The sequence below is a fragment of the Actinia tenebrosa genome, unplaced genomic scaffold (genome assembly GCF_029948245.1).
Source record: "Actinia tenebrosa isolate PJP-AT-01 unplaced genomic scaffold, QUT_ActTen_1.0 PGA_scaffold4__44_contigs__length_22323623, whole genome shotgun sequence".
Lineage (NCBI taxonomy): Eukaryota > Metazoa > Cnidaria > Anthozoa > Actiniaria > Actiniidae > Actinia > Actinia tenebrosa.
The window spans coordinates 19,235,867-19,256,085 of NW_028292581.1; the positions used below are offsets into that span (position 1 = coordinate 19,235,867).

General features: G+C 37.8%; 3 protein-coding genes across 5 annotated transcripts in view; 1 reads left to right on the forward strand and 2 right to left on the reverse strand.

The window, feature by feature from the left end:
• The window catches only part of LOC116291782 (uncharacterized), a 33,351-nt gene extending 31,095 nt beyond the window's left edge, over positions 1-2,256 (reverse strand). For 2 of the 3 annotated variants that reach the window (XM_089036649.1, XM_089036646.1), the window contains exon 1: positions 855-1,123. The gene's annotated coding sequence lies outside the window, so the exon portion shown is untranslated. Of the gene's footprint in view, positions 1-854; positions 1,124-2,117 lie in introns of those variants that run through there. The other variant, XM_089036647.1, reaches the window with a different exon arrangement.
• On the forward strand, positions 710-13,102 carry LOC116290226 (uncharacterized). Its single transcript, XM_089036651.1, has 7 exons — positions 710-775; positions 1,327-1,558; positions 7,791-7,921; positions 8,597-8,722; positions 10,211-10,274; positions 10,981-11,000; positions 12,036-13,102. The coding sequence occupies exons 2-7, from the start codon at positions 1,507-1,509 to the stop codon at positions 12,183-12,185; spliced, it is 543 nt and encodes a 180-aa protein (XP_088892777.1). The 5' UTR covers positions 710-775; positions 1,327-1,506; the 3' UTR covers positions 12,186-13,102.
• On the reverse strand, positions 10,993-20,194 carry LOC116290225 (testis-expressed protein 10 homolog; the record flags this gene model as incomplete). The annotated part of the gene is made up of 12 exons (XM_089036868.1): positions 10,993-12,722; positions 13,243-13,355; positions 13,877-14,127; positions 14,369-14,427; positions 14,498-14,578; positions 14,952-15,021; positions 15,148-15,202; positions 15,333-15,418; positions 16,248-16,425; positions 17,067-17,260; positions 17,719-19,160; positions 20,000-20,194. Coding segments are annotated over 12 exons (2,829 nt in total), but the record flags the coding sequence as incomplete, so codon positions are not given.
• Between the last annotated feature and the right edge of the window lie 25 nt (positions 20,195-20,219).

A 20,219-nucleotide genomic window follows, 5' to 3' on the forward strand; every position in this document is an offset into this window, starting at 1 on the left:
AATCTCAGGACGTTGCCGTGTGCTTGACTAAACATAATCTAAACCACAGACGGGTCTTATAAAGTAACTAAAAGGCTATTATGCACGAGGCTAAGGCTTAGACGAGGTGTAAAGCTAATTACTGTACTTACACATCTGTTCCCGCTTGCACTCTAAAGGGCCAGGGGGTAACTTTAACTACTTCTTCAAACAGCTTCCAAATATACGACTCTATCGTGGACGATCTGACTAACTAATGACTAAAACTGGGAACGAAGCTAACATTTCCTGTCGGTATTACACGTGGCATAGCTTGTGACGTAATTGAGTAAATATGGTGTGGCCAATCAGAATGAATATTCAAGTAATCAAAGACAGAGGAGCTTCGATTCTATGTTTCTAACATCCCCCTTTAGAGAATACCCATCAGAATATCCTGAAGCTGTAGAAGCTGTATAACTTCTTTCGTGTCCTACAGCTCCAATCGTGTTTTATCAGAAAACACAACATTGCTAAGCCTGATCTATTAGTTAAACAAATCATACCGCTTTCAAAAAAATTTTACTCCCAAAATATCTCAAATTTTCAGTAGTTACTAAATAAGACATTCTCTTTCGATTTTTCGATGAGGGTATGAAAGGTAGCCGTGTCTTTGCATCGAAGCGAGACAATGATAGAGACATGTGAATAATTGTCCAAGGTGTTAAAAAAAGGTCTCTATCAATGCAAAGCTCACCGTTCGTCTCGCTTCGCTTTCAAAGATGGCGCAGGGAACTGTGAAAGAGACTATTCAGCGGTAAAACTTATGATAAATCCGTCTAATACCAGTTAATCCCCTTTCTTTTCACGATATTTTCGTTCATTTATAGTCTTACCGTCGTGATAGAAGTGTTTTTTATCATATGTCTTGGTCTTTTACGACATGTACACTTCCGCCTTCGTTATTCGATGTAGCACATTGTAGTCACATATCGATCGTCTGATTCCACTTGAACATCACTATACCTATCAGAAAGATTGTACTAAGACAAGATTACAGTAGATCTAACCACGTTCAAGGTTAAAAATCGAAGAGATTTGAAGGAAAACTTGCGCTTAGAAAAATTCACAAATTCATCTTCGAAATGTGCTGAGTTGCATATGTGGTAATAACGACACAGGGATCCCAATCTTGATATCAAATTCCGGTTAGGTTTTTACGATCATTTGGTTTTTGTCTGACAAGTGAGGCGGGTATGTTTATCGATTTAGTTTAATGCGCATCTTTCGATTATTATTCAAACACGTATTTATTTTTTCACAAGGAAGACTTTTTCATTTTCATTTTATTTTTTATTCTATTTTTAGCTCCCAGTCATCCATCACTGGCTCCACATCCAAGATGGCGGCTCAAATGTTCTGATTCGACACGAAAGTTCAATTTTTTTGGAACACGGCGTGCGTAGCTCAGCCAATTTCAAATACCTTTGTTGGTTAAGGTATCTTCTTTCAAATGAAAGACAGAAATACAGCAGTGTGTTGGGAGATATGATGGAGACACAAGAACAGCCACAATCTCAGCTAACATTAGGTGCCACAGGTATGCATGATGTTGTATTTGCTCAGTGGAAACTTCAAACCTTCTCCCTTCCCCCAGTGGGGATTGGGATTCAAGTTAAGATGTGAAAAGAAGATGCAATTTCTATGTCATCAGTTAAATTAAATAGATTTCTTTTAAATAAGTCGTTCAGACTGGAAAAGATGAATTTGATCTACATATTTTGGGACAGTTCTCAGCTGAGTTTGATAAGGCAACAGATTTACCATCTAATATATAAACTTATAAGATATAAATAATAAGATAAAACATAAAAAATAGATGGTATATGCCTTGCTGATGTTTCTCCCTTCATGCTGTATCAAGGTTAAAACCCTAGGGAGAGGGTTTCCATTGAAATTCAAGAATGAGGGCTGATGGGATTACCATAAACCACGAAACGAAACGAAACGAAACAATAAAATGCGAAAGGAGGATTTCGCATTTTACAGATCTTTAAATTGCGAAACCGTGATTACGCATTTTACAGATGTGTAAAATGCGAAACGACAGACTGTAACCTGAGGCCTTGCGATTCCATGTTAACTGTAAGCTTACTCACGAAATTGGATGAAAACTGTGTAGCTCCATGTCTTGGAAAATTAGAGATTACTTTGAATCTCAGTGGGAAGAACAGTGTAAACGTTCCATGTACCAAAAGCCACAAATTAATAAACTATATTGAAATACTTCAACTCCTGTTGTTGTGGCGCCATTTTGAATGCACAGGGACCCCAATCGAATCATAACATATGACATCAGTTGACATCAGAGAAAAACTTTAGCGCCAAAGGTTTTACTTTTGAACTTCTTTCAAAGAGGTTAGAGAAGTATGGCGTTTAAAATTATTTGAAGCGTTTTCCTTATGTTTTGCCGTCGAGTTATAACAGTCTGGTGCGTCTGGTGCTGAATAACGGCTGTACTAGAAAAATGTCATTAGCATGAATATCACTTTGAATATCAATTTTGACTTAACCACATGTTTATGTTAGTTATGCATAGTTTGTGCTGCATGCTTTTCTGAGAAAAAACTAGAAATAAATTGAATCCTTTTCTCGCTTTTCTCTTTGTGGGCTTCCTTTGTGCTGTCATATATTATGATTCGATTGGGGTCCCTGTGCATTCAAAATGGCGCCACAATCCGCCACAATAACACGAGTTGAAGTATTTCAATATAGTTTATGAATTTGTGGCTTTTGGTACATGGAAAGTTTACACTGTTCTTCCCACTGAGAATCAAAGTAATCTCTAATTTTCTAAAACATGGAGCTACACAGTTTTCATCCAACTTCGTGAGTAACAAAGCCTCAGGTTACAGTCTGTCGTTTTGCATTTTACGACATCTGTAAAATGCGAAATGACGGTTTCGCATTTTAAAGATCTGTAAAATGCGAAATCCTCGTTTCGCATTTTATTGTTTCGTTTCGTTTCGTTTCGTTTCGTGGTTTATGGTAAGCGGGGCTGATGTTTGATGTATGGTTTGCATTACAATGGAAAACCTGTCCTGGCTTTTGAATGCTGCCCCGCTCTCTTCTGTTAGTATCGATCACTGCTGAATTCAAAACTAATCCGGGACAGGTTTTCCATCAAACTTCAAAAATGACATCAAACGATAAAAATAATTCGTGGTTGGTTTTTAAATGTCTATCAAAAAATAGAAGAAAAATGACTCATTTCAATGGAAACCTCATTGGACAGTAACTAGGTATCATTGGGCAGGGTAGAGTGGTCAGTAACCACTAGTTAACTACCCTCCCCAAAGCACACATTTTTAGTTAAGGTTGAGGTCTATCTTCCACACAACACACACATTTTTAGTTAAGGGTCAGGTCTACCCTCTACACAACACACACATTTTAGTTAAAGGTGAGGTCTACCCTCCACACAACACACACATTTTTAGATAAGGGTGAGGTCTACCCTCCCCACAACACACACATTTTAGTTAAGGGTGAGGTTTACCCTCCACACAACACACACATTATTAGTTAAGGTTGAGGTCTACCCTCCCCACAACACACACATTTTAGTTAAGGGTGAGGTTTACCCTCCCCACAACACACACATTTTTAGTTAAGGGTCAGGTCTACCCTCCCCACAACACACACATTTTTAGTTAAGGGTGAGGTCTACCCTCCCCACAACACACACATTTTTAGTTAAGGGTGAGGTCTACCCTCCCCACAACACCCACATTTTTAGTTAAGGGTCAGGTCTACCCTCCACACAACACACACATTTTTAAGAAGATATAACTAGCTAAAAACTAGTGTGAGCTGCGTCGGTGTATCTAATGAAACAGTAATGATTAACGGCAACAATGATTGTCGCAAGACCAAAGAAATGCAGCTTATTCACCTATTGGGCACTCTTAGTCCCAACTGGATTAATGAACGCTTTACTTTCAACTAACCTTTTCTTTTGTCTTTTGATTGTTTGTTTTTGTTTCCTTGCCTACCTTGTTCTCATTGGTTTCTTTTGTCTTATTCTATCATATATACACTCCTTTGTAACACCTCTTTTTCTTTTACTCCGACGAAGGACTAGCGTCCGTAACGTCAGTAAGTTTTTTCATCTTTTCACGGTGTATAATTTACCTTTTCATCATTACACACATTTTTAGTTAAGGGTCAGGTCTACCCTCTACACAACACACACATTTTTAGTGAAGGGTGAGGTCTACCCTCCACACAACACACACATTTTTAGTTAAGGTTAATAATAATAAATAATAATAATAATTTATTAACTTATATTGTGCAAAAATCAACATTGCTGTTTTCTAATGCACATTACAATCTAATAAGAAAAGATAACAATACTAAATAAATAAAAATTTACACGAATAAAAACGTTAAAATTATTAAATCTCACCCTTCCCCAACCCAGCCAAACATATATATATATATATATATATATAAATGAATGAATAAAATAAAAATATTTAAACAAATAAAGAATAATCTAATTAAAATATGCCACCTTATGAAAATACAACTTTAGGGCCGTCTTAAATTTGACAAGAGAAGAGATGTTGCGAATGTCCAGTGGGAGCCCATTCCACAGTTTGGGAGAAGCCATACAAAAACATCTATCGCCAAGCGTCCTTAGAGACTTACATGTTTACACTTACACATTTTTAGTTAAGGGTCAGGTCTACCCTCCACACAAGACGCACATTTTTAGTTAAGGTTGAGGTCTATCTTCCACACAACACACAAATTTGTAGTTAAGGGTCAGGTCTACCCTCTACACGACACACATTTTTAGTTAAGGGTCAGGTCTACCCTCCACACAACACACACATTTTGATTTAAGGGTCAGGTCTACCCTCTACACAACACACACATTTTTAGTTAAGGGTGAGGTCTACCCTCCACACAACACACACATTTTTAGTTAAGGGTGAGGTCTACCCTCCACACAACACACACATGTTTAGTTAAGGGTGAGGTCTACCCTCCACACACACACACATTTTTAGTTAAGGTTAATAATAATAAATAATAATGATAATTTATTAACTTATATTGTGCAAAAATCAATATTGCTGTTTTCTAATGCGCATTACAATCTAATAAGAAAAGATAACAATACTAAATATATAAAAATTTACATGAATGAAAACGTTAAAATTATTAAATCTCAACCTTCCCCAACCCAGCCAAACATATATATATATATATATATATAAATGAATGAATAAAATAAAAATATTTAAACAAATAAAGAATAATCTAATTAAAATATGCCATCTTATAAAAATACGACTTTAGGGCCGTCTTAAATTTGACAAGAGAAGAGATGTTGCGAATGTCCAGTGGGAGCCCATTCCACAGTTTGGGAGAAGCCATGCAAAAACATCTATCGCCAAGCGTCCTTAGAGACTTACATGTTTACACTTACACATTTTTAGTTAAGGGTCAGGTCTACCCTCCACACAAGACACATTTTTAGTTAAGGGTCAGGTCTACCCTCCCCACAACACACACATTTTTAGTTAAGGTTGAGGTCTACCCTCTACACAACACACACATTTTTAGATAAGGGTCAGGTCTACCCTCCACACAACACACACATTTTTAGTTAAGGGTCAGGTCTACCCTCCACACAACCCACACATTTTTAGTTAAGGGTCAGGTCTACCCTCCACACAACACACACATTTTTAGATAAGGGTCAGGTCTACCCTCCACACAACACACACATTTTTAGTTAAGGGTCAGGTCTACCCTCAACACAACACACACATTTCGAGATAAGGGTGAGGTCTACCCTCTACACAACACAAAAATTTTTAGTTAAGGGTGAGGTTCTACCCTCCACACAACACACACAGTCTAGCCTCACTACAGCACAACAAAAAAACGCATTGTCAGTCAGTGAATTAAATCAGACCCATTGTGGAATGTATCTTGAATCGCTTCCAATAGTATTTTGGATCATTTTTAAGATAATGCATGGGATTTTCAAATTCGTTCTTAGAACAATCGAAAAACCATGTCCTAGCAATAATAATAGGAGTTTATTGTGATCGATAAAGATCAACATTGTCTTAAAATTATTTATATTTCTTTGCAATCATGTGAGATGGGTTCTTGCTAAATATACAGCAGATTTGACACTAAACAACAAAGATCACTATGGAAACAGTCGTTCAGCACTGTCATGTACTATATATAAAAACGAGCAGCAGTGCTTTTAATATTCAAATGTAAAAGCCTGAGTGTTGTGAAAGTTTTTTAGAAAACACATAAATACATGGTTCGAGATTTTTATATGGCTTTAAAAACCTCAAACACTAAGTAAAACCAAAAATTTTAAATAAAATAAGCGTAAATGTAGCATAATTTCTCATGTATGTATACTGAGGAGATTTACGTTTCACATTTGTCACAAAGTTCATTGGAAATGCATTTTATACACAAGTTCATTTTTTTGGTCCGTTCTGATCACATGGTTGAACTCATGGGCTAACCACATGCGCTTCTTGAGCGCCTTTTATTCCACAAGCCACAGGTATACTATCCTAAGTATTAGTGGTTTCGGATTTCTCTGGTTAGGGATCCCCAGTGTTGCACAGAGGTAGCTGTTTATCGATGGAGTTCAAATTCTGCTTCTAAAATCTTTCTTCAGTAGTCGATCTTTCTGGAAAAAAATATCTGGAAATAAAGATCAATAGTTTATTATGTGTCTTGAAGTGTTTCTTCTGCGAAAAAGCCTTAAAAACACTCGTTTGGAACTTCGAAAGTTCGACGAATTTGACTCGTGCACCTAGTGGAAAAATTAGACCACCGTTCTCGTTTTGGATTTATTTTGACAAAACGTTGGAAAATGGTCGAAAACCCACTCCTTTTAGAGGAAAGTCTTGGTCGAGTTCTACCAAGATCGCAATTTTTCGGCTAAAAAAGAGAAGAAAAGTAAAATTTAGCTTTGGATATGACTTTTACTTAGCCTCATGGGACACGTTTGTATGACGGGAATAAAATAGGAAGTTAAAATTGCCCGTTGCGATCACAGACATAAATAAATAATTCCGAGCATAATCGAAAACTGCTACGACCTGTTTTGGTCATTCAAAAATTTGCAGCACCCGTTTTAAAATTCTCTATATGACTATTTCAAAATGGTAAGACAGGCTAAATTTGTAATATTTTATAATAAGTAAGAAATTCTAATGATTCTATTAAAATGTTTAAAATGTTGACACATTTATTTGTTATTTACACTGGTTTTGAAATGTAAGTGTGTTGTTTGCTCTTGAATCAAGGACAGTTCCCTTCCTGTACTAATATATATTTGTATTCCTGTTGCCATTCATACTACTTCAGGTGAGTCGACTTATTCTTTAAATCTATTAGACTCACAGGGTGTGTAAAAAATACCTTGTTTGCATGAATAATGTTATTTTTGCTTTATTATTGAAAATAACATGTTATTTTCACATGTGAAAATATTGTTACCATGTGTATTTAAGCTATTAGTTTGTTACGATAATAAAAAGCTTTATTAAGTTGGTTTTATGGACAATTATGTAATAAACAGAATGTTACATGGTCGCTTGGAGATACGTAATTTATCTTCTTGTGTTGAAAATCTCTCACTCGTTCGCTGCGCTGCGTGAGAGATCTTTTAAGATAAATTTCGTATCTCCGCGCGCCCATGTAATATCCTCTATCTCTTTTTCTCTTCATACAATTGAACTGATTGCTATTGTCTCTGATTATCCATACAGCGGCTTATTTGATATCTAACGATGTAGCCATTAAAGATGAGCACCTCTGGAATAAAAGACAAAAACTAGAACAGCCACAGGTGTATTCTGGACCGTATCCTTGCTTGGATAAGAATGGCGCTCCTCAAGTGGTGAGTTAATTGTCCTTCCCAGACATCACTGAAAAACTACCTCTTAATTCCTTAGGTTTTCTTCATGTTTTCTCCCTCCGCCAAACTCAACACGCTAAAATGCAATGTGATCTATGGGTTAGCTGTGTCCTGGCTTTGATCAGCCCTTGGGTTTTTTCAGGGTTCTACCTGTGAGTTAGCCATGCCCTGACTTAGATCAGCCCAGAGGTTGTTTCAGGGTTCTATCTGTGATTTATCCGTGCCCTGACTTAGATCAGCCCAGAGGTTGTTTCAGGGTTCTATCCGTGAGTTAGCCATGCCCTGACTTAGATTAGCTCAGAGGTTGTTTAAGGGTTCAATCTGTGAGTTAGCTTTGCCCTGACTTAGATCAGCCCAGAGGTTGTTTCAGGGTTCTATCCGTGAGTTAGCCATGCCCTGACTTAGATTAGCTCAGAGGTTGTTTAAGGGTTCAATCTGTGAGTTAGCTTTGCCCTGACTTAGATCAGCCCAGAGGTTGTTTCAGGGTTCTATCCGTGAGTTTCCTGGTCATCTGTCCGTCATCCTGGTTCTACTTGAGATTGAATCACATGCTGACGCAACTCCATGTTCGATAAGAGTATAGACCCTACAAAAGGGACTTCCATTTGCTGATTTGATTCTGACGCGCTTCTTTCTTCTCTCTTTAATCTTATTCAGCCACCGTACCTGGGAGGTCCTCCATTCTGGTTCACAGACGACAAATGTCACCAGAGTTACTGTCCAGGACCCATGGTTCTCACAAAAAGTATCGGCTGCTTTCTAAAAGGAGCTATTTGTCCACCGGTAAGCGGGCACTGAACTGGGTTATTTATTTGTAAACACTTGATGAATGTAGAGCTGCAATGTAGAAAGGTCATCAATAAATCATCATCATCATATCATCATCGTCCCTCTCATCATCATCATCATCATCGTCACTCTCATCCTCATCATCATCATCATCATCGTCACTCTCATCCTCATCATCATCATCGTCACTCATCATCATCATCATCATCGTCACTCTCATCATCATCATCATCATCGTCACTCATCCTCATCCTCATCATCATCATCGTCACTCTCATCCTCATCATCATCATCGTCCCTCTCATCATCATCATCGTCATCGTCACTCTCATCCTCATCCTCATCATCGTCACTCTCATCCTCATCATCATCATCGTCACTCTCATCCTCATCCTCATCATCATCATCGTCACTCTCATCCTCATCATCATCATCGTCACTCTCATCATCATCCTCATCATCATCATCGTCCCTCTCATCATCGTCATCGTCACTCTCATCCTCATCATCATCATCGTCACTCTCATCATCATCATCATCATCGTCATCATCATCGTCACTCTCATCATCATCATCGTCATCCTCGTCACTCTCATCATCATCATCATCGTCACTGATCATCATCGTCACCCTCATCATCGCCATCATCATCTTCTTCTTCATCATCATCATTATTATTAGTAACAAAGAGAAATAACTTTTTTCAATAAGATTTAAAACAAGAATGACTTTGTTGAGTGAATGTTTGGTAATAGACCACGTACGGCTCCAAGAAATTAACATATCAATAGCCATGAGAACAATGGTCCAGGAAGACCAGATCCCCCCCCACTTCAAATCAATTTGCGTTGCAGATAGTGAAAGGCCGTTAGCTCTATAAGAATGACTTGGGGGCCGGCTATAGTCTCTTCCCTGATGCCTTCGGGCCGGTGAGCCTTAATTGCCATCAGTGAAGTCGTACATGATACGATGCGCCATCCCTGGAGATGTCTCCACATAAAGAATTTATTTTTAAAATTCTTCCATGGATTAAAATTCTCGATTTTCGATTTTAAAATATTGCTGATTAGATTCCGGCCATGTTGACATTGGCATTAAGAAATCTTGACCTGAAAAGGAAAAAAACACACAAACAGAGAACGTTAAAACACCAACACACATTTACATAAGACAACACGACTTTTCTCACATGACTCTGAAGGTGACTTCCGCTCAGTGTCGAAACGTCAGTCACCAACAACAACAGTCTTTCTCAAAACTACACTCTCCCGTACGTTCACACTTCACAACAAACTTCAACACCTGGCTTCAAACCATTTAAAAGACATTGATAAGTTCCTGGTTAGAAATGCTTCCTGAGTAGAGAGTCACACTATGAAAATAAAATATCTTTTTATTCACTTGGTTTCCCTGTATTTTCTACTCAAAGTTTTAATATTCTATTTATTCTTCTAATGATACCGATCACAAATCTTTTTTAAGGGAGCTTATCTTGACGTTCCTGCTGAGCCTAAATCACCGGCTGATTGCTGTCTTTGCAAACCAAGTAAGTTGCAAGGACATTCAACTGATACCTCTTCATCGCTAATCACCACCGCAAGTACAGGCAGTGGCACAGCTCAACTGTGTCGAACTAAAAGCATGTGAAGGCGCCTCTGGCAGCCGCTATACTGTATGACCCCGGAGCACAGCTCTAACCAGTTTGAATTAGGAAGATATAACTAGCTAAAAACTAGTGTGAGCTGCGTCGGTGTTTCTAATGAAACAGTAATGATAAAAAGGTAGATTATACACCGTGAAAAGATGAAAAAACTTACTGACGTTTCGGACGCTAGTTTCGGACGAAGGACTAGCGTCCGAAACGTCAGTAAGTTTTTTCATTTTTTCACGGTGTATAATTTACCTTTTTATCATTACTTTGAATTAGGGTTGATTCGAGGGGAGGGAGGAAAAGCCGGTCCAAAAAAAACCCCTTGAAGTCAGAAAGAAAACCAACCAACGCAGCTTACATGTATTACATGGGGCGACTGGAATTCTAACCCTAGACCTCAGAGGTGAGAGGCGAGGGGGGTGGGGGTGATTGGAAATATGTATGCAAAAAGTCTTGGGAAAGCGGGATGGAGGAGCTTCAATTGGAAAATGTATGTAGTGGATATGAGCAAGAAATGTGGTCCCTCCGCAATCCATGAGTTGCACGCCATAACTCAGTAAAACAAGATTGTTGATTTTCTAAATGTTTTCTCAATTCACAGTGGAATCGCTCAGAAAAAGGGTAAGAATTTTATTTATTCAATTAATTTTTTAGAGGTCAACAATCACACCAGAGTAGCTAAAAAATGTTATTAACAGCTGAAGGGGTGTATCGAAGTCCCAGGAATTGGGGGGCCCAAAACATTTAAAAAAATACTAGAAACAAACAAACGAAAAGAAGAAAATTTACGTAAACATTTGTATTGGTTCACTCTAATTTCTAATATTTATCCCCCCTCTCTACTCCACTGGACGCTTGGCCAGATGCAGAATTAACATGCACTGAATCAACTTTCGTCTTGTTAAGACCTGTCTCATCTCCATGGTCAGTGACTGAATGTGTTTGGCGACAAGAAGAAAATACAAAAACATGTTATACTATTGCTTGCTTTTGGCATGCAGTTTTTACAGGCAGACACACTTCTTACTTTATTTGTACGTGAGACCACTCGCAATGTGCACACGACATACTAGCCCCTAGGAAATTTAGAGTGAATTTAGTCTAACTGTTGAATATTTGAAATAAGTTATTTACTATTTTAGTTGACGTCACATAAATCGAAAATTTGCGTTACAACGGTCTGAAAATCAGGGGACAAAACGAAGATGATAATGGACTTTAGCATATACCAACTTGTGTACTTCCTAAGAACGCGCGCTCTCATTGGCTAATTGGAGGTGAATATTGTACGATATTCACCGTATTCGCATGACCGTTGGTTTGACGCGCATTTACTATTTTAGGCGACGTCAACTGAAAGATATCTAAGTTAGATAAATGTATCTAACTATTCAATAGTGTGACTAAATGCACTCTAGCTAGCTTACTTAGCCAGGGTCCGGTTGTACGAAGCCTGGATAGCGCTATATCCAACGGATAAATCCTATCCGCTGGATAAATTTATTGGATAACAGCATCGACTTATCCACTGGATAAGGATTTATCCGCCGGATAGTGCTATTCACCCTTCGTACATGCCAACCGGGCCCAGGCCGCTAGGTATCGGTTGAAATAATACAATATCAAAGGCATCAAATTTTTTTTTCGGGTTTTCAGAATTTACATTCGCGGACAATCAAGCCATCCTTTGATGACGTCGTAAAAAAACAAGCTTCATACTTTGTTCAAAAGCTCGAAAGAGAAAACTGGCAGACAGCCAAACGATCGAGAACTCGAAAACTGATGGCTAAGTATCATATGAAGTAACTTTCCCTTCCCACCTTGTCAAGAATCTGGTATTATAAATGTTTTTGTTCGCTTTTTACTGAAAAGTGTGAGAAGCAATCGCCTACGGCTCGTTCTTCTCTTAACACTACTGAACGGACTACGGAAAAAGCTGTTTAATCTGTTAAAAAGAACATCTTGTGGTTTGACTGAATCTTGTTGGCGTTTTATTGAAAATACTCCAGAAGTTTCTATTTTTTTTTTTTTTTTTTTTTTTTTTGAAATGTAATTTGACTTTCTAGACATTTCTATAGTTTTCAACAGTTCTAAAGAGAACTTTCCATGTAGTGTTAGTTCATTTTTTTATCTGCTTGTATGGATGTGTCTTGTGTCTCTCTAGAGAATCGCTTGCTTCCCCTCTCATTGGCAGCATAATGTATTTAGAGTTTGTTTCTTACTGCACATAGGTTAGATTCATTGTTTTTCTTTTCTTCGATTCACTTCTATGCAATACAGGGAACACTGGTAAGCCAGGTCGGAAAAATGTGAAGTTTGGTTTTCTTGTGACCGAAGCTTTTCCTGTAATTTGATATAAGAAAATATAGAAATTTAAATTATATAATCTAATCCCTTTTTCATAATCTCGCCATTATTTTATCTTATTGAAGGAAGGAAGGAAGGAAAGAAGGAAGGAAAGAAGGAAGGAAAGAAGGAAGGAAAGAAGGAAGGAAAGAAGGAAGGAAGGAAAGAAAAAAAGTTGGAAAAGGACATTGAAAATAGGGAAGAGAAGATGTAATGAGAAAAACTGAACAAGTTTGATCAAAAAATATGCGATCAAAGTCACTCAAATATTATATCAAAAATTATGGGATATGATCCCTGATATTTTTTTCGTGTTGTCTATCACTAGGGATTCCTTTAATAAAATCTGGGAGGATATCCCATAATATTTTGCAGAATGTTTGCAAATCGCTATATATATATCTTTATACTAAAAAGTCTCAATTAGGCCTTTGACCAGCTTCATGGGCCATTGACTCATAAACCATTCGGGCTGCAGGTCTAATAGTTACTATTAGTACTCGCCAGCTATACTTACTACTATTTTATTTACGAGTGTTTCCACTGCTACTGAGTAAAACATTGGATTGTTATAGTCTCCAAACGCCTGCAGAAAGCTAGTAGTTATATTTGTGACCTCGTGACTAAGATCTGTCGATAAAGTAAATTAAGAAATGGGTCAAAATGTAAGGAAAATCCTACTCAACTGTGAGGAAAACTAGAAGAATCAAAAATATATTGGAAAAACAGTTAAAAGAAATGAAGAAAAAGAAAGAAAAAATGAAAGGATGAAAGAAAGAGATAAAGATAGAAAGGGAGGGAGGAAGGAAAGAAGAAAATGATGAAGGAAGTGAGGAACGAACGAACGGAGGGAGAGAGGGACGAAGAAAGAAAAAGAGGAAGGAAGCAAGGAAAGAAGGAAGGGAGGGAGGGAGGGAGGGAGGGAGGAAGGAAGAAAAATAGGAAGGAATGAAGGAACGAAGGTAGGGAGTAAGGGAGGGAGAGAGAGAGGGAGAAAGGAAGGGGGGGGGGGGGGGGGGGGGAGAAAAAACCAACAACTGTATCTTGTCAGATCATAGAAAACTCTATTGAGGTAAAAACGTAACGAATCAACTCTAAATAGAAAGCAATGTTCATTATGCCTTCACTTGTAAGGGAATTTCAAGCCCTACCTGGTGTTTTAGATAGTAAATCATCAAGTATCTTCTCTAGAATAGAAGGCTGTGCCATCAACAGCTGCATAACATCACTGAATAAACAATTCTTTACAACCAGGTTGGATTCCATTGTATCATCAGTCTTTGTGGTGTAAAGCATACATGTAATGGAAAGTCCTGTCAGACTTGATATTAAACAAGATGATATGCTTGAATGTTGATAATCATTTGCCGAAATGTTGGGTGTAAGGGATAACAGAGTGTAGCTGGAAAAAAAGGAAAAGAAATCATAATAAATAGACTGAACTTTCTGCTCATGCTCAAGAGAGGTTTTGCATGATCACATGCTGGGGTCATGTTGGATGGTGGAACAACGAAATCCCTTTACTTTGGGGGATGGAATTGTTTCTCGAGATTGCATTGTTCCTGCCATCCAACATGGCTGCTGTCATGTGGTCATGAAAAATCTGTCATCTAAAATACTTTGAATGAGTGTTTGACAAATACCATGAACATAGCTGCAACACACTATCCGCCACTGTCAAAGGCAGAATTCTTGTTTCATCCTGAAAGAAAGAAAAAAAAGATCAAAGTCTGCACACAGCATTGTAAAGAAGTCATTATGTGATGTCATACCAGCGTCATCTTCAAGACAGGTTCCATGAGATGTAGAAGTTGATCAGCGTTCTGCAGTTGAGTATATGTGCTACAAACAGCCTACAACATACATGATCAAATACATGGTTAGCAGTTACTCAGTGTCATTTGTTCAAAGCCTTTCCCTTTAGTGTTAAGGTCACTGCTCTACACGTCACAGCCAAAGTCTGTAACCCAAGGTTACCCAGCAAGAGTAGAAGTTACCCAGTACCCATTTGTTCAAAGCCCTTCCCTTTAGTGTTAAGGTCACTGCTCTGCATGTCACAGCCAAAGTCTGTAACCCAAAGGTTACCCAGCAAGAAATTACAAAGTACCCATTTGTTCAAGCCAAATTCAATGGTTCAATATTGTGATTTCGTACCATTATCATGATTTTAAAATGTGGCTCAGATGAAGCCTTTTCAGTCTACAATATTCATTTGTATATTTTTACCTGTAAGATATCTTGATGTCTGGTCCAACACTTTATTATGTCCCTATCTTCAACTATGTTGTATGACAACCTATGGATAACATTTTTAGAAACTTGACAGTCAGTCTGCTTGTAAATTTGTTTTAAGGACATTGAGTCCATAGAATCGTTCAAAGATCTCAAGGTAGGTTATATAAACGAAATTTTGCAAACATACAAAGCTGCTTCTTCATCATTCGCTTGAAAGTTGTGAAGATGTTCCTTGGTATAGCCTGGAAATACATTGGCAAGTTAAAAATCTTGTCACATGTGACAATCAATAGTTGTATTTTGTTTCACACAAGAATACTAATGAAGAGTTTCTTTGGAAAAAAGAATATCTGACATATATATATATTTTACCTATTGCAACACTGAAGAGAAAACTGAGATAGGAAGACAAAGTAAATGCTGATGTCAAGTCAAGAAAACCACAGCTTGCAGGAGATCTTAAAGAAAAGTAAACACTAAATGAATGAAGTGTTTCTTTGTAGGTTGGTATCATTATTATAGATGAACTGCTTCAACAACCTTGAAATTATAAATTTAATAACTGAGCTTTCGGGCTTCGCGACCGTCATCAGGGTACAATATTTGGAGCGACGTTCAATTATTATATACATATACGGAAACTGGTTAAGTCACCCAGAGTCAAGTCGCCCGACATATATAACCATGTTAATTGAAGTAATATGATCATCCGGGTGGATGTAGTCTGGAGAAGGACTGTTTGATGTGACTGACATTTGGACAACCTTAGCGGAAGTCATCTTCAGAGTCAAGTGAAGAATAAAGTCAGATTGGTCATACTTATACTGCCACAATGACAATAGCCTAGTTACCTGAATTTGCGTAATATATAACCATTGACCGTATATATACTAAATGAATTGATTAAAAAAGTAGAAAAGTATAAGATTTAGAAAAAATGAAGTGTTTTTTCTCAAATTTTAATATAAATCCATTCCTCTTTAAATTTTCTTTTTCTTATTCAAATGTAACCCATTTTAGAGTAGCAAGATAATGGGGTTACTAGTTACTAGGGGCCAACAAAAAGAGCCATGCAAAGGATTCTGGTAGTAGTAGTATCAAGATGTGATAAAAGGAAACGTTTAGAAAATCACATTCACAAGATCTGCAAATTTGCTGAGCCAATCATACAGTGTACGTAAGGTGACTGATTACGATACAGTTATGACATATGTTTGTGACCATGGAGAAAATGGCTGTATTTTCATATCCATGCATAAAATCTGTTCTGGCCAACAAAATGCCTACTTGTAGTGCAGGACTTGGATCAAGTATTTTATGACATCTACAGGAACATCATGCTGGTGACAACACAGTGATAGTGTCTGTAGAAGACAGTTGTCGATAACAGGGAGGGTGAAGAGAAGCTCAGCTGTGGTGTTTTGAATCTCTTTGCTGAGTTTACAAAATGGACCAGACGTAGGATCTAAACAGAATAAAGATGTAAACGAACAAGGAAAACATGATGATAATGATGATGGTAATAATGATGGTGCTGTTGATGATGATGGCAATGATGATGGTAATGAAAATGATGATGGTGATGATGATGATGACGATGATAATGTTGATGATGGCGATGATGATGATGGTGATTATAATGATGATGCTGATGGTGATTTATGAGTAGGACAAAATTAATGATAAAAATCAATAAATAAATGATAGATAAATAATAAATAAATAAGAATTAATAATAAGAATAATAATAAATAATAAATAAATGATGATGGTGATGATAATGACAATGATGGTGATTTATGAGTAGGACAAAATCAATAAAAGAAAATTCTAAATAAATGATGATGATGTTGCTGATGATCATGAAGATGATTATGATATTTATATAGTGACTATGCCTAAGCATCCAAATCTGCTCTAGGCACTAAGAAATTTCATCTTGCAATTTGTTTAAAACTTTTGAACGTATCGGTTGTACATGTGAAGTGAACCTTACAGAAGAGAAGCTTTCTTTGCACATATATAACATACCTGCCAAATACATTGATTTTTGTTAGCTAGTTTACTTAATAAACCATATTCTTTGTTTCAGTTTACAGTACAAACCTAGAAAACTGTTGAGTTGCTTCTGCAGGTCTTTCTGATCAATGTCACCTGCATTTTGCTTCATCTGCCTGGACAATACTTTGAGCACTGTGTATGTCATCTCTGGGCTTGATGTCTTCAGTTGTACCAGCAGTTTGGGAAGGGTGCACAGCCATTGTTTTAATGGACGCTGCCAACCCATATCTTGTTGTGTGCTGTTTATCAGTGAAGAGAGTTTGCCAAGAAATAAAGAAATAATTTGAATCAATTCATATATTCAGGCAAGAAAATTGTATAAATTGACACATAAAGATTATATATTACCACCTGCCTGGATGGACTGATGGGTGGTTAGGTAGATTGATGGGTTGTGGATGTCTAGATGGAGGTACTGATGCACGAGGGTGGAGTGATGGGTGGGTACAGTGTAGGAAGTGTAGATTGATGACTGGGGATGTCTAGATAGAGGTATTGATGGGTGGGGGTGGAGTGATGGTTGGGCACAGTGTAGGTACTGTAGATTGATGGCTGAAGATGTCTAGATGGATTACCTGATTGAAGGATGGATGGGGGGAGGGGTGAATTTATAGATACTTTACGTGAATGGAAAAAAAGGACCAATAGAGTTCCTTTCCTCATGTCAGGATCAATGAAATCAATACAATAAACTTACCCGATGACAGGCTCCTGCCTTCTTATCAAAGTGCCAAAAAACTTCAGCAACATGTTCTTTACACCAGATAATAAGTGACTTGACTTGTACAACTTGTACAAAGCACCCAAGATCCTCGCAGCTGAGTTACTTTCCTCTTGATTATCTGCTCCTTGCAATACCTTCTCTACATAAACCAAAAAGCCTTTGAGTTGATCAAGACTAACTTTATCTCTAAAGGTTTGCTCTAGAGACTGAACCACGAAATCCTCCAGTTGCTCCATCATGTTTTCACTTGCTTGTTTAGCAGACACTGATGAAGTGTAAATGAAATAAGACATCACTTCACAGACAGAAATGTTTAAATTCAAGGTTGAATTCTCAGAATTTGCTTCAGGTAATTTAGCTTTGCCTTTGGCCTTTGAATGAAGAGAATCCTGGAAAGGAAACAGCTTCATGAAATGCGTGTTGAATTCTTTGAAGTACTGTGATACAAGCCAATTCCTTAGCGTATCTGAGTCACCATCTCCTTCCATCTTGAACAACTTGTGAAGAAGAATCTTCAAAATGTTCATGACAGTCAACATGATTGACAGGTTGACAGCTGGTAGCGCATTATCAGGGAGTGACGTTGATAGCTGTGAAGGATTACATTCAACCCAAAACTCCAGAAGAAGTGGAACAATCTTTTGCATGAACTCTTTAACATCAGAATTACCACTCATTTCTCTGTTGTCTTTATTATCTTGTCCAATATTTTCCAGAGCAATCTTCTGGTCTCCAAAAGAAAATGTACAAATCTTGGGTTCTTTGTCATTTTCATAAAGTAGTGACCTATAAGTCAACTTTGTTTGGCTAAATCTAAAAAACCGACTACTTGAGACAGACTCCATTGTAAATTCTGTCTGAGTTGGGGCTGTAATTTCAGCATGAAGTGCCTTCAAAAATTCATATAATTGAGTCAAAATTTTAAGTCTTGCCTTTGGTGAGGACAGTTTACCTTTTGGATTTACAGCAATTTTAGTGCTGCCTTTTGAACTCTTTTGGTTAAGGGTTCCTCCACTATGTTGTGAAATTAAACCAATAAAGTTATCAAGAAGTTGGCTTGAATTTGCTGAAATTTGTTTTGGGAAAAGCTCCAGGAAAAGAGAGAAAAACTCAAGTGATTCAAGCTGAATATCCTCATAGATATGTGACATTGCACAGCTCAGGTGTGCTACAAGAAGTGGAAGGAAGGGAGCTGCTTGATCGCATGGGAGATGAGGAAGAATATAACGTAACAGAAGCAAAAGTGAATGACGCACATCTGAGTCTGTATCTGTCATTTTTGCAGCAATAGGACCTAGGATTAAACTTAGATTTTCTTGAAAAATGTGAATGTGTTGTTGAAAAAGGCTTCTTAATCCAAGAAGGGCTTCTTGTCTGACTGTTGGACTGTAGTGGCTTAGGTGAGGAATCAAATCCTGAAAAAGGATAAAATTAAGAGCATGATCATTGATAACATTACATATATGTAGGACCGAGGGCACAGTTTTTCCCTATCCGGACCGACTATAGGACAGTAAATAACTTATTTATTTTTTTCCCGTATTTTTTTACTTGTTTTGGTAATTGTTTTGTGTTGTCGTTTAGCAGCAAAGGATATACCGGACCGCGCGCATGGGCAGATACAGTACTTACAAAATACCGCCCGCTCAAACAGCCAATCAGAACGCACGATTTTTTAGGATACCGGACCGGAAAAAAATAAACTAAGTTATCATTCCCATGATCGGGTCTAAAAATAGCGGCCTGCCAATGGCCAAATGACAGGACAAATTTCAGGTTTGGCAGGCAAAATGAATAACAAAATAACATGCAAAATTTACTGAAATGACCTCCTTTTACCATGCTCCTTTACTATTGCAGGCCTTTCACCAATGCAACCTGGGTTAGAGTCCCGACTAGCTTGGTGTTGTGAGTGAGTTAAGTCGTTTGTTGGTTCTCCTGTGCTTCCAGAGTTCTCCGGGTTTCCAACTTTCCTCCCTCTGCAAAAAATCAGCTTTTAAATTCCAATTGGAATCCAGTGGAAGAAGAGCCACTCTTGGAAAACCCTCGAAGCACAGGAGAGAACCAGGAAGCACCTCTACTAAGAGATCCAACAATCTAAGGCTGCGTTCATAATGTATGGCAGGGGAGGGGAGGGGGGGTCCAAACGCAAACAGTACTGTTTTGCTCAACTAAAACGTGGCTGCCGCAAAAACAAACTTATAGAGCACTCAAGATATAGAATACTCGATTTAAATTCATACGATATTCTTACCTTCAGACCCTGTTTTCTAGTGTTAGTAAGCTGGCCTTCCTTGGTCAGGTCTTGTGATGGAATAACGATCCCTTGCGATTTGAAAGACGTCTGCGTCTCATTAGCCCCTTTGGGTAGCTTCTTGCCGACCTTGAGCTTAACCTTTTTGAAATCCTCCTCCCTCTGTTTCTTTTTCCTTTTGTTTTTTCCCCATTTTTTTGAAGAAAATCAAGAAAATCTC

Excerpts from the sequence above, each read along its gene's own strand:
- LOC116290226 (XM_089036651.1), top strand. The coding sequence starts at position 1,507 with ATGATGGAGACACAAGAACAGCCACAATCTCAGCTAACATTAGGTGCC. Across the intron at positions 1,559-7,790 it reads GCTAACATTAGGTGCCACAG|CGGCTTATTTGATATCTAAC; the intron begins GTATGCATGATG and ends TTATCCATACAG. Across the intron at positions 7,922-8,596 it reads AGAATGGCGCTCCTCAAGTG|CCACCGTACCTGGGAGGTCC; the intron begins GTGAGTTAATTG and ends AATCTTATTCAG.